This window comes from Salmo salar, chromosome 16 (genome assembly GCF_965601325.2).
Source record: "Salmo salar chromosome 16, fSalSal1, whole genome shotgun sequence".
NCBI lineage: Eukaryota > Metazoa > Chordata > Actinopteri > Salmoniformes > Salmonidae > Salmo > Salmo salar.
The window spans coordinates 6236851-6249262 of NC_138306.1; the positions used below are offsets into that span (position 1 = coordinate 6236851).

The 12412-nt window shown below is 40.0% G+C and overlaps 1 protein-coding gene across 1 annotated transcript in view; it reads left to right on the plus strand.

Moving 5' to 3' along the window:
- Positions 1-7512, plus strand: part of LOC106573085 (contactin-1a) — a 129929-nt gene extending 122417 nt beyond the window's left edge. Inside the window, exon 25 of the mRNA XM_014147770.3 lies at positions 1076-7512. Within this exon, the coding sequence (XP_014003245.2) occupies positions 1076-1155 (80 nt within the window). The 3' untranslated portion in view covers positions 1156-7512. The remainder of the gene's footprint in view (positions 1-1075) is intronic.
- Positions 7513-12412: the final 4900 nt, after the last annotated feature.

A 12412-nucleotide genomic window follows, 5' to 3' on the forward strand; every position in this document is an offset into this window, starting at 1 on the left:
CAGGAGTCTGTGAAATCAAGCTGTCAGGTGGGCCTGGCCTCCATGATAATAGCTACCCAGGAGGGGGTTTCCCTCTTCCTCTTCTCACAAGACCCCCTCTACCCCTTGATCCATCTACCCCGCCATTCCTCCACCCAGACTCTCAGCCAACCCTCCATCCTCCACCCCATCCACTCAGCCAGTCATTCAGTCAGTCGGCCAGGCAGTCTGAAGTCAGTGGGCCATCACCAGGCTTTTGTAATGGACTTTAGACTAAAGCCTTTCCAACCATCTTATTCCTCTATAATAATATACACTATGAAATGTCAGTGACAGCTCCTGTCCATGGGCCCCCTGGTTGACTGTGACAAATGACTCTGGCTTTCGGTGGCCATCTTTAAAATGGAAATAATCCTGCTATTTTATGACAGCCCAGGAATCAGCTGTAGGCTACACAATGCACCCATCTGTACATACATTTGGAATTGTGATCAGTTCACCAATGGCTTCTCTACTGGAGTGAGCCCTCATGAATGTAGCATGTGTGGATTGAACAGAGGTGAACTCTCTATGACAATAAATGTTGTGTCAGCCAGCCATAACCGTCAGCCAGTAATTTACAGTACATGTCATCGATCTCCAAATTGGATGTGGCACTCACATTTTGCCACTGAAAAAAAAAAAACCTGACTCTGTCTTGCCATACAAATTCTAAATCCAATCTTTGGCTTATTGAGAACATGTCACACCATATTACACAGGTGGTAGGGAGAGGGGCCTCTCAGAGTGGTACACAGCATGATATCATAAATCCATGAAGGATGAAGAAAGTGGTCTAAACTTTGTCGCCAATTAACAACATAGGAGCATAAATTGCAGTGTGCACTCGTTTTACCATTTGCTAAACATATGATTTGATATCCACTACCTGCTCAAACCCATTGGATGTGCGTATGTAATATTTTCCTATCACGAAACCATACACAGGATCCTTAACAGAACAGACCAAATATACATGGCTTGGTTGATAGGTTAGAGACGTTACCCAAAATGTAATTGAAACGTCACCATTGTGCCTCGGTCTGTCTCCCTCCAGGTGGAGGCGTCATGGCTGCCAAGTCCCTCAACTTGGCCTCCCTGCTCCTGGTGGCTCTGCTCTGCCTGATGGGCCTCTGAATGTAGCGCCATCTTTATCTGTCTTCACTGTCCAGTCCAGTGAAGGAGACTCTGTGAAGTTGACGCCTATCTATGACAACTTTGGTTTCCACAACCTTTGGTTTCACCCTGCAGGCCAAAAACCGATGTTCCCCGTCTCGAGGAATAAGGCTCTGTTTGTGGAAAAAGACACAATACAACATTTGGACAAAGAAAATATCTGGGATCTCTCTTATTTTAAACCTACATTATCTTTGAAGGAGGAGCGTCTAAGGATGTCTTTCAACTTTTTCAATATGCCTTATATGTAAACGGTTACACTTATCTTTCACAATGCCATGACTTGCTCTTGACTGGGTGAGGTGTTAGTGCATAGGCACTGCACAACGATGGCAGGTAACTGTTTAAAAAAATATTGTGATACAGGCCTTTCTTGTTCATTCAAGAAGGTACAGTAGCTTCAAAGTGTGTGTTTCATTTGATGTATGGCATAATGGACAATTGTTACAACATAGCATTCCATATATACTGTATATATAAACTTAGCAGGTAATTTAGTTGTGAAGGATAAGTGTATGAGTTTATGAAAATGTCTTTATGTGTTTTAATTGCATTTCAGTGGCTTTTTATTTTTCTTTCCCTTTTTCTTTTCAAGATGAATTACACCATCCCCTTACAGAGATACAGTCAAATCAAATCTCTACTCATGGTCCCCGACATCCTAAGATTTTTCTTATCAAACATCATCAGACAAAAGAGCAATTCATGTAATACTAATATAATATATGCAAGGAATATGGTTTTGCTATTTAATAAGCACATATAGCCAGTACAAATACCTTACTATTAACGCTGTAACTTCTTTGTTCAGAGAAACATTGATTTTATCTCCCAAAAACATGCTTATTTCCAACTCATAACATTCTCTAAAATGAGTAGACCAGTTTACAAGTGTTTGCATGTAGACATTGTTATCAGAAACAGTTCCCTGACAAAACAAGATCAACTTCTCAGCCAGAGTGATGCGAGCTTTTTTAGCACATGTATATCTGTGTATGTAAAAGTTGAATGTATTGATAAACTGTGGGAACAAGAAATTAGCTTGAAAACATATCAGACGTGCAGTCCATAAAAATGATGCTGATTCATGATTTCGACTGGCTGAGAAAAGCTGCCTGTCTGTCTGTCTCATCCGGACTCCCGACACGTTCATTACTATGGGACAGCTGGAGATCGAATTTGAATATTGAAACAAAGTTGCAAATATCTGAGAGACAGACAGCAAGGTTTATACAAATCTCCGCTGTTGAAAACTAAATGTTAGTCTTAAAGAAATGTGAGATAATGTCTAGATGCTTTTTATAGTGGAGATCAAGTTTATAAATTGTGACCGACCGGCTTAAATCGGTCTCATGCTGCAAAATTTGAAATTGTGTTTTGTACATTGGATAAAAGTGGAGACTCAGAGCTACAAAATGGTATATCATACACTGCATTTTGAAGAACAATGGGAAAGTAATTCTGCTTTGAAAGTTGATAAACTTGTAAACTCACTTTTGAGAAAATGGCCTTTGAATGTTTTGGTACCTACTGGAGAGCTATCCTTTGTCTACACCCATTCAGCATTGTTCACACCCTCTTAAAATGGGTGGGGCTAAACAATGAACCATAATCCCAATCCATAGAGTACTAGCAATACAAAACTATTGTCATAGCTAGCTAAAGTTATCCAAATAGGTTCAGTGTTAGCTAGTTAGTTTGCTAACATTAGGCTATAACTAGCAATGCGAAATGGCATTCTGATATAACATTAAAGTAACTACACACAGATCATAAACATAAACGTAACATAATATTAGCTAGCGAGCCTGCGATCTAATGTCAGCTAGCTAGCTAACAGTCAGTTTTAACTTGCAATGAAAATAACTTTCTGACAAAATTAGAAACGTATAATATCTGAAACTATAGCTAGACTCTTACCCGTATACATGGATGAATGCTTCATGGCAGACTCCAAACCCTTTCATTAAATAAGACATCCTGTGTTGTTTCCATTTTGTTTGGTACAGCTTGCTTGGTTCTATGTTGTGTCAAGTCACTCTGGTTCACACTGACCATGTGCAATGCCATAAGAATCATCTTAAGTTTTTGCTTCCACCCAAACTCTGACCATTTTACTCACCCTAGCAGAGCTGGTTAGGCTGTTTTCATGTTATCCAGAGCATTGGTGACTAACTGTGCTCCAGGCATCAATATAATTACGTTTTTTTACCAACGTTTACTGACACCGGCCATATTCAACCGGCGTTATTCTGCACTCTGGCACACTCAGACAAGAGTGCTCTGAAACAGTTGTTGCAGTGACATTCTATTGAAATGGATACTTGCATTGTGGAGTCTTTTTGTTAAGTTTTACTACATAATAAATTAAATAAAAAAGCAGTGTTAGATATGATTACCTAGACATAATGACCAGCTCAAATAGACAGAAGCGTGCTATATGGCAGACCAATCCAAACTCATCTCTTGGCATGTCCAGCCCACTCATTATCTCAGCCAATCATGACTAGCGGGAAGGTTGCTGCCTTTTTAACCAACTGTGTTCGTAATTTAACAATTTTATTAAATATAGAGCCTTGCAAAAGTATTCATCCCCCTTGGCGTTTTTCCTATTTTGCTGCATTACAACCTGTAATTTAAATGGATTTTTATTTGGATTTCATGTAATGGACATACACAAAATAGTCCAAATTGGTGAAGTGAAATGAAAAAAATGACTTGTTTCAAAGAACTATAAAAAATAAAAAACGGAAAAGTGGTGCATGCATATGTATTCACCCCCTTTGCTATGAAGCCCCTAAATAAGATCTGGTGCAAACAATTACCTTCAGAAGTCACATAATTAGTTAAATAAAGTCCACCTGTGTGCAATCTAAGTGTCACATAATCTGTCACATGATCTCTGTATATATACACCTGTTCTGAAAGGCCCCAGAGTCTGCAACAGCACTAAGCAAGGGGCACCACCAAGCAAGAGGCACCATGAAGACCAAGGAGCTCTCCAAACAGGTCAGGGACAAAGTTGTGGAGAAGTACAGATAAGGGTTGAGTTATAAAAAAATATCTGAAACTTTGAACAGCCCACAGAGCACCATTAAATCCATTATTAAATTTTTTTTAAGAATATGGCACCACAACAAACCTGCCAAGACTCACAGACCAGGCAAGGAGGGCATTAATCAGAGAGGCAATAAAGAGACCAAAGGGAACCCTGGAGGAGCTGCAAAGCTCCACAGCTGAGATTGGAGTATCTGTCTATAGGGCCACTTTAAGCCGTACACTCCACAGAGCTGGGCTTTATGGAAGAGTGGCCAGAAAAAAAAACATTGCTTATTTTTTTCTTTAAGCAAACACATTTGGTGTTTGCCAAAAGGCATGTGGGAGACTCCCCAAACATATGGAAGAAGGTACTCTGGTCAGATGAGACTAAAATTGAGCTTTTTGGCCATCAAGGAAAATGCTATGTCTGGCGCAAACCCAACACCTCTCATCAACCCGAGAACACCATCCCCACAGTGAAGCATGGTGGTGGCAGCATCATGCTATGGGGAAGTTTTTCATCGGTAGGGACTGGGAAACTGGTCAGAATTGAAGGAATGATGTATTGTGCTAAATACAGGGAAATTCTTGAGGGAAACCTGTTTCAGTCTTCCAGAGATTTGAGACTGGGATGGAGGTTCACTTTCCAGCAGGACAATGACCCTAAGCATACTGCTAAAGCAACACTCGAGTGGTTTAAGGGGAAACATTTAAATGACTTGGAATGGCCTAGTCAAAGCCCAGACCTCAATTCAATTGAGAATCTGTGCTATGACTTAAAGATTGCTGTACACCAGTGGAACCCATCCAACTCGAAGGAGCTGGAGCAGTTTTGCCTTGAAGAATGGGCAAAAATCCCAGTGGCTAGATGTGCCAAGCTTATAGAGACATACCCCAAGAGACTTGCAGCTGTAATTTCTGCAAAAGGTGGCTCTACAAAGTATTGACTTTGGGGGGGTGAATAGTTATGCATGCTCAAGTTTTCTGTTTTTTTGGTCTTATTTCTTGTTTGTTTCACAATAAAAAATATTTTGTATCTTCAAAGTGGTAGGCATGTTGTGTAAATCAAATGATACAAGCCCCCCAAAAATCAATTTTAATTCGAGATTGTATGGCAACACAACAGGAAAAATGCCAGGGGGGTGAATACTTTGGCAAGCCACTGTATTTTCAGATGGCATACAAGTTTGTTATTATATTGGCATATGAAAGTTCACATGTTCGAGAAGGCATTTCTGCCGATGAATGCATTTTGATAAATAAAAAAGTTTAAGTTCAAACAGCTCTCCAGTGAAGTAGTGACCCGCGACATACGCCTGATAAAACAGTCAGATGGAACAGAGTAAATAGGCATTTTAACGTCATAGATTTAGCCGGTGGTAACTAGTTGAATAGACACCGGCTGAAATGCGGTTTTAACCAATCAGCATTCAGGATTAGACCCAGCGGTTGTATAACATGACGTAAACAATGTGTGACAGTGGTGTATTTGGTTTGCTTGTCAGGACACCTAACTGTCCTATGACCGTCGCTTTGCCATAACATGTGTCCAGTGTTGTAAGCATGTACACTTTGAGGAACCATATAACTAAACTGAGTATGGAATCATATAAATAGAATTATAGAATGGGTATTTTCCCTTCTAAGGATTCTATTTATATGGTTTGAATATCCCATGAAAGAGTACATTGAGCACAAAAAGGCTTTGTTTTGACTGTATCAGACCTTAGTGGTAGACTACATGCTGGTGCTTTGTAAAGAATGTTTTGCATTTTCTTTCGTCTTTTTAATGTCTCATTTATTTCGTTTTTTTTTTCATGTTTCAGCCCTTTTTCATCAATGTCTCAAGTGTGAGTGTCACTGTCAACAGTGATGCAGTGACTCTCACTCAGTTCAGTAAGTAACCGTGCAATGTCTGTTTGAATGTTGAATGGCTATTTAAATGGTATTATGCGTAACACAACCTGCCTAGCTCCTATAACAGTTATACTAGTATTGTGTGTCATGGTCCATAAACTGGTGCAACTAAAGATAAACAACACAAACTTTCAATATCCATATCATAGTCCTCCAAAGCTCATACATTGGTCCTACTATGTTTGCAACGTTCATTTGTCTTTTTATTAACAACATGAGAGTTACATGTTATCAGAGATATATAGAGTATGCATTATCAATTGGTGTTGTTGTTCGTCATTATGACTCGCCACTGGTTAAACAGTAGAGATGTTATTACTGTTATTTCCCGCAAGCAGTAAAAAAAATCAGATTTTTTTTTAATTCTCCCTGAATACATGTTCGGTGTGATGCTAGCCATGCTTTTACTAGCTCTGGTCCAGGGTGTTCAAGTGGCTTGCTAAGCAAGGCTCAAGCAGCGCCATGGACCAGAGCTATGCTTCTGCATACATTGTGACTCTATCAACAAAACACCTACCAAAGTGCTTTTCCCGTTTGCCCCTCATGCGACAAGTCATTGAAAGAGTTGCCAAATGCATGAATGCCTTGAACTTTGATATTTGGAAGGAAAGTTGCTATTACTACATCCTAACATGCATGACATTGGAAAGTAATTATAGGCCTATATGGTAAAGAATCTCCATCCATACATTGCAATGAGTCAACTCATCATACATACAGGCAACTTCCTATCAGCTTCATATGAACTCAACATGCCTTTGTGGCAAATAATAATAAACATTCATTCCATTATGAGTGACATCCCTTTATGTCAGAGACTGTGTGTTATGTGTATATACTGCACATTCTATAGATAAGCCTAACATGTGCATTAACTGCCTCATCAAGCCAGTCATCTCAAGGGGAAGTCTATGGAGGGCAGGATTGCAAACGTTTTGAAACTTTCCCAAAATTCCCAGCTTTTCCAGAAATCCCAAATGGAGGATTCCCAAAATTCCCAAGTTTTCCAGGAAATCCAGTTGGAGGATTCACCTGGGAATTTGGGAAAAACTTCTGGATTTTTTTCAACCTAATTGGGGGTTAAGGTCTTACAGAAAAAATCTAAACTGACTAAAAGAATCTCACTCATTCAAGTTCAGTAGGCCCTACTGGTCAGTCCTGCGGTCGGTCTCATGCATTACTGTAAGATGGGTTGGGCTTTGACGACATCACCGTTGTTGATACAGCAGCAGTGTTTGGCTGTATGTTCAGTGCTGTATTCATACTGTACCGAATCTGAATCGCACATGTTGAGAGGGCTGAAACTGGACTCTCCAATTGGCTGGACATAAAAGGAACAATAAAAGTTTAGTTAACTATTCATTTAAGGTGACTTGTCTCTTTTATATATTGTCTTGAATGTCCATAGGCTGACCGAAGTACAAAATGTACAGTGAATAAATGAAGAAAAGACAAAACTCTATGTTCACAAAACCAAAAAGTATCAGCTGAATAAACACAAGATCCTTGAAGAGCTAGATGAAATTCCAGAAAGCGGTGTTGTGCATTAATTAGGCCTATAGCAGCTGTTCCACAGCCTAAAATAACCTGGACTCTGGGGTAGTAAGTAGTCGGAAAGTTGCTAATTCGCTAAAGTTGTCCGTGATCAGATTTGAACAAGCAACCTTTGGGTTGCTAGACATTCACCTTACACACCCATCCATACACCCTGAACAAACAGCCTCCTTTTGTTTTTGACTTAAGTAACCTTCTGTCTTGTGTAACCATATCAAACATAACATATACTAATTTGATTGTCCCGGATTTACATGTATTATGTTACGTCTAGTCTATGAGACCAGGCTGCTAAAACAGACTCCATTAGATTGAACTTGCCTATTTTTTTCCTCTGGACAATATAATTTGGTCCAATAACAGGGGTAAATTATACTCAAACCTCGCAACAGTTAAGTATCTCAAATATAAACATTGCATTGTGAACAGGAATAATTTGTATGTATTTCCAGTAAATATGTAGGCCATGAGTATTAATATTTACCAATACAAAGACAATAATGAAAGTATTTGAATGTTAGGCAAAGTGGACTTCCCCAATGGTGTCACAACAGTCAATAACAATGTGCACCTCTGGACGAGGATGACCTTTGGCAGAGCGCAGGAAAACAGCTGATCAGAACCTAGGTTGAAGATATGTTTCCTAATTCCTACTGAGTTGTAGAATGTGTTAGAAAAAAAGCTTTTTTGAAAAACAATTGAATTCCTAAATCTCCTAGTGGGACCTTTACCACTGAGGGCTAGAGGTGGTTGACTCTAGAACTGCTGATGTACGGACTTTGCACCGAACGTTGGAATGCATTCGATTTGTAGCAATCATAAAGCTCCCTCTGCTCAAAGCAGTTCTTCCTCAGTAACATAGCCGTGGTAGACCTTTTTACTGGGGTTTTAGGTTTTTAAAATTTGTATATACTGTCTAATTGTGAGAACATGTAATTCCCGTGTTTCCCCTATATCAGTGGTCACCAACCTTTTCTGAGTCAAGATCACTTTCTGAGTCTGAATGCAAGCAGAGATTTACCGCTTTTAAACGTGACATAACGGAAGCCTATGCAACATTAACCAATTAAAAACAGTACTGTAGCAATGAGGTTTGTGCAGTAGGCTATAGGCCCAATACATTATGACTACATGTTGGCTATGCTTGAATTGCCCTGCCAATGTTGTTCTTCTCAGACCATTTAGAAATTATATTTACAACGTTTTGGTATATGAATACCACAGTTAATATATCATGCGTTGTATTACTTTTGAGGTACAGCTGACTGAGCATAATATACAGCTCTGGAAAGAATTAAGAGACCACTGCAAAATGATCCGTTTCTCTGGTTTTACTATTTATAGGTATGTGTTTGGGTAAAATGAATATTTTTGTTTTATTCTATGAACTACTGACAACATTTATCCCAACTTCCAAATAAAAATATTGTCATTTCAGCATTTATTTGCAGAAAATGACAACTTGTCAAAATATCAAAAAAGATGCAGTGTTGTCAGACCTCGAATAATGCAAAGAAAATAAGTTCATATTCATTTTTAAACAACACAATACTAATGTTTTAACTTAGGAAGAGTTCAGAAATCAATATTTGGTGGAATATCCCTGATTTTCAATCACAGCTTTCATGTGTCTTGACATGCTCTCCACCAGTCTTTCACATTGATGTTGGGAGACTTTACGCCACTCCTGGCGCAAAAATTCAAGCAGCTCGGCTTTGTTTGATGGCTTGTGACCATCCATCTTCCTCTTGATCACATTCCAGAGGTTTTCAATGGGGTTCAGGTCTGGAGATTGGTCTGGTCATGACAGGGTCCTCTATCCACACCTTGATTGACCTGGCTGTGTGGCATGGAGCATTGTCCTGCTGGAAAAAACAATCCTCAGAGTTGGAGAACATTGTCAGAGCAGAAGGAAGCAAGTTTTCTTCCAGGACAACCTTGTACGTGGCTTGATACATGCGTCCTTCACAAAGACAAATCTGCCCAATTCCAGCCTTGCTGAAGCACCCCCAGATCATCACCGATCCTCCACCAAATTTCACAGTGGGTGCGAGACACTGTGGCTTGTAGGCCTCTCCTTCAAGTTCCTTAGTATCCAAATCACCAACAAACTATCATGGTCCAAACACGCCAAGACAGTCGTGAAGAGGGCACGACAATGCCTATTCCCCCTGAGGAGACTGGAAAGATTTGGCATGGGTCCTCAGATCCTCAAAAAGCTATACAGCTGCACCATCGAGATCATCCTGACTGGTTGCATCACTGCCTGGTATGGCAACTTACCCCAAATTACCCCAAGTTACCTTATCATCTTCACTGTTAGGCATTCGTCCTCTCCAATGATTAACTATTTCTGTGATAACATCTCAGGTGAAAAATATCCCTTTTCATTGCCAGAGAGTAGAGCTGATTAGAGATCAGAGATAGTGTTACAACTCTGTGCTCCATTATAGATAACACCAGCTCTCTCAGGATACTATTTATTTTATGCCAGAACCAGAAACAGTCTGAGTTTTGCTTTCCAGTTTGTATCCAACAATGATTTCAGATAACAAAGTCAAAACTATGTATTTCCCCTTTGTTTGTGGGGATTAAGGTCACAGCCTATTTATCAGTTTGATTTAGATTAAAATTGAGATAAGGGAATCCATCCACACTTCCTGCTAATCAAAAGGGCTTCAATAGTTACTTCTACACACATGAACGTACAGAGGAAGATTATGGGAAAAAGAGGGAGATAACATTTCGCTGAATGTGTCTCACATCAATTGGCTTATCAGCCAGAACATATGGCTTCTCTGTGATAGGTGATAGGCCTCGTCCCAGGTGGTTTTGTTGTTTCGTTGTTCTTGTTGACATCATTTGTTGCTACATCGCCTAAGGTCCTAAGGGAAATCAACTTGTCAGATTTATAGATACCGCCTACTGAGTTTAATCTGTAAATTCCATCTGAAAGAATCAGAGTTCAAAAAGTATACCCACTGGGCAGACACTGGCTGAACCAATGTGGGATAGACATTTAATTGACATCTGTACCCAGTGGGTTTTTACTTCAATTGTGATGTAAAACAAACCTTGATTGTCTCACTTGAAAATTCATCTGTCTTGGTTTGATTTATTGACAAGGAGGATTTGTTAATTACTTTTTTAAAATTATTATTAATGAGGAGGACTATTCAGTTTTTCCTCACAGAGCAGCTTGGTCTGGAATCAACATACTGTTTATGAAGTGTGACGTGACACTAGACAGAGTAATACTGGAGGCTGTGTTTCACCAAGACTGTTGTCAGCAGTAAACACTATTAGTATGTCAGAGACATATGGCCTAGACGAGTATATGTGTTCCTTCCAGCTAGGTGCAAACATCCCAGGGCTGAGAACTATTGTCTTTGTAAATCTACACCTGCCAGCCTCCTGCGCTCTCTCTCTCTTAACCATGTCATACAACACACAGCCCGAGTGATGTCACTTTGTTCTTGTGTACTCCATATCAGACACAGAGCCCTGAAACATGATGCTTTCTATCTGAGAGGTGCCTGTACTCTGTCATGCTGGGTTAGACAGTTAGATGGTGGATGGACACTGGGCTGTAGGCCACGGGATCAGGCTCACGTAGTGATCTCTACAAAGATATTATATTACAGAGATTAGGCTGTAGAGAAGGAGTTCCCAAATTACCCGTTTTTGTGATGGTTAGTCATCATAGAGCCACATGCTACATTGCAGCCTATTTTGTAGAGCATGGAAAATAAATTAGAATACATAATTTATTCTTATTTTGAAAAAAAAAAATGCATGATGTGAAAATGGAGGCAAAGGGTTTTGTTGCGGAAATCCAATAGTCTGAAAATCAATGACATCGTTGTATCATGTTATCTGAAGGCTTGAGTGACCTCTGGTGGTTCTATTGAAAACAATTAATGGAAATTACTGTGATGTCCTCTCTTTAAAATGTATTCAGTACTATTAACATACCGCCAATGTTTTTGTTACTATTATGGATAGGGAACTTACCCATGACGCATATTTTCTTTCTCTCTCATCATAGTTAGTCTACAACTCCAGCAACAAGTGGGGGGTAAAAAGTTATCCAGTTCATTTACAGTTAGTAAGGGACGTCGACTTCGATGGGACGTAGGCACGGCAAACGTTGACATCGCATTTTCACCTGAAGCGCAACGTTTCTATTGCCTAGGCTGTTTTACATTTGGATTTGGATTTTACACACAGTCTGTATAGCAACCGTCTGCAAATTCATCAGTTAATTCTACACCTGGTCAAACTTGTGCTAACTTTTTTATATTGCCACTGCAGAGAGGCTGTATATGATACTGATCAACCGGACTCTGGACCAGCAAGGAAGATAAATCTTGATGTGCGGCGCCAACTGACCAATTTGTGCACGGACGGAGAAAGTAGCGGAGAGGTTTTGAAACCAAGCAAGATGGATAATGATTTGTGTATGGTAAAAGACGACTCCAACTTTGACCACAGCGATGTGGGTGTCTGTAAGAAAGGATGCAGACTTCTCTTGCAGACAGACATCGTCCAGGGAGACCATTGCTGTTTAGATGCGCTTCGTATGCTGAACGATGCGCTCCAGGAACGGAGTGTTACCTTGGAGCATGAAGCCCGGATGCAGCGGCTCAGGTGGGTCAGGAGAGAGCAGTCCCTACTGGCCCAGGTGTCATCCCTCCAAAGCGAAGCG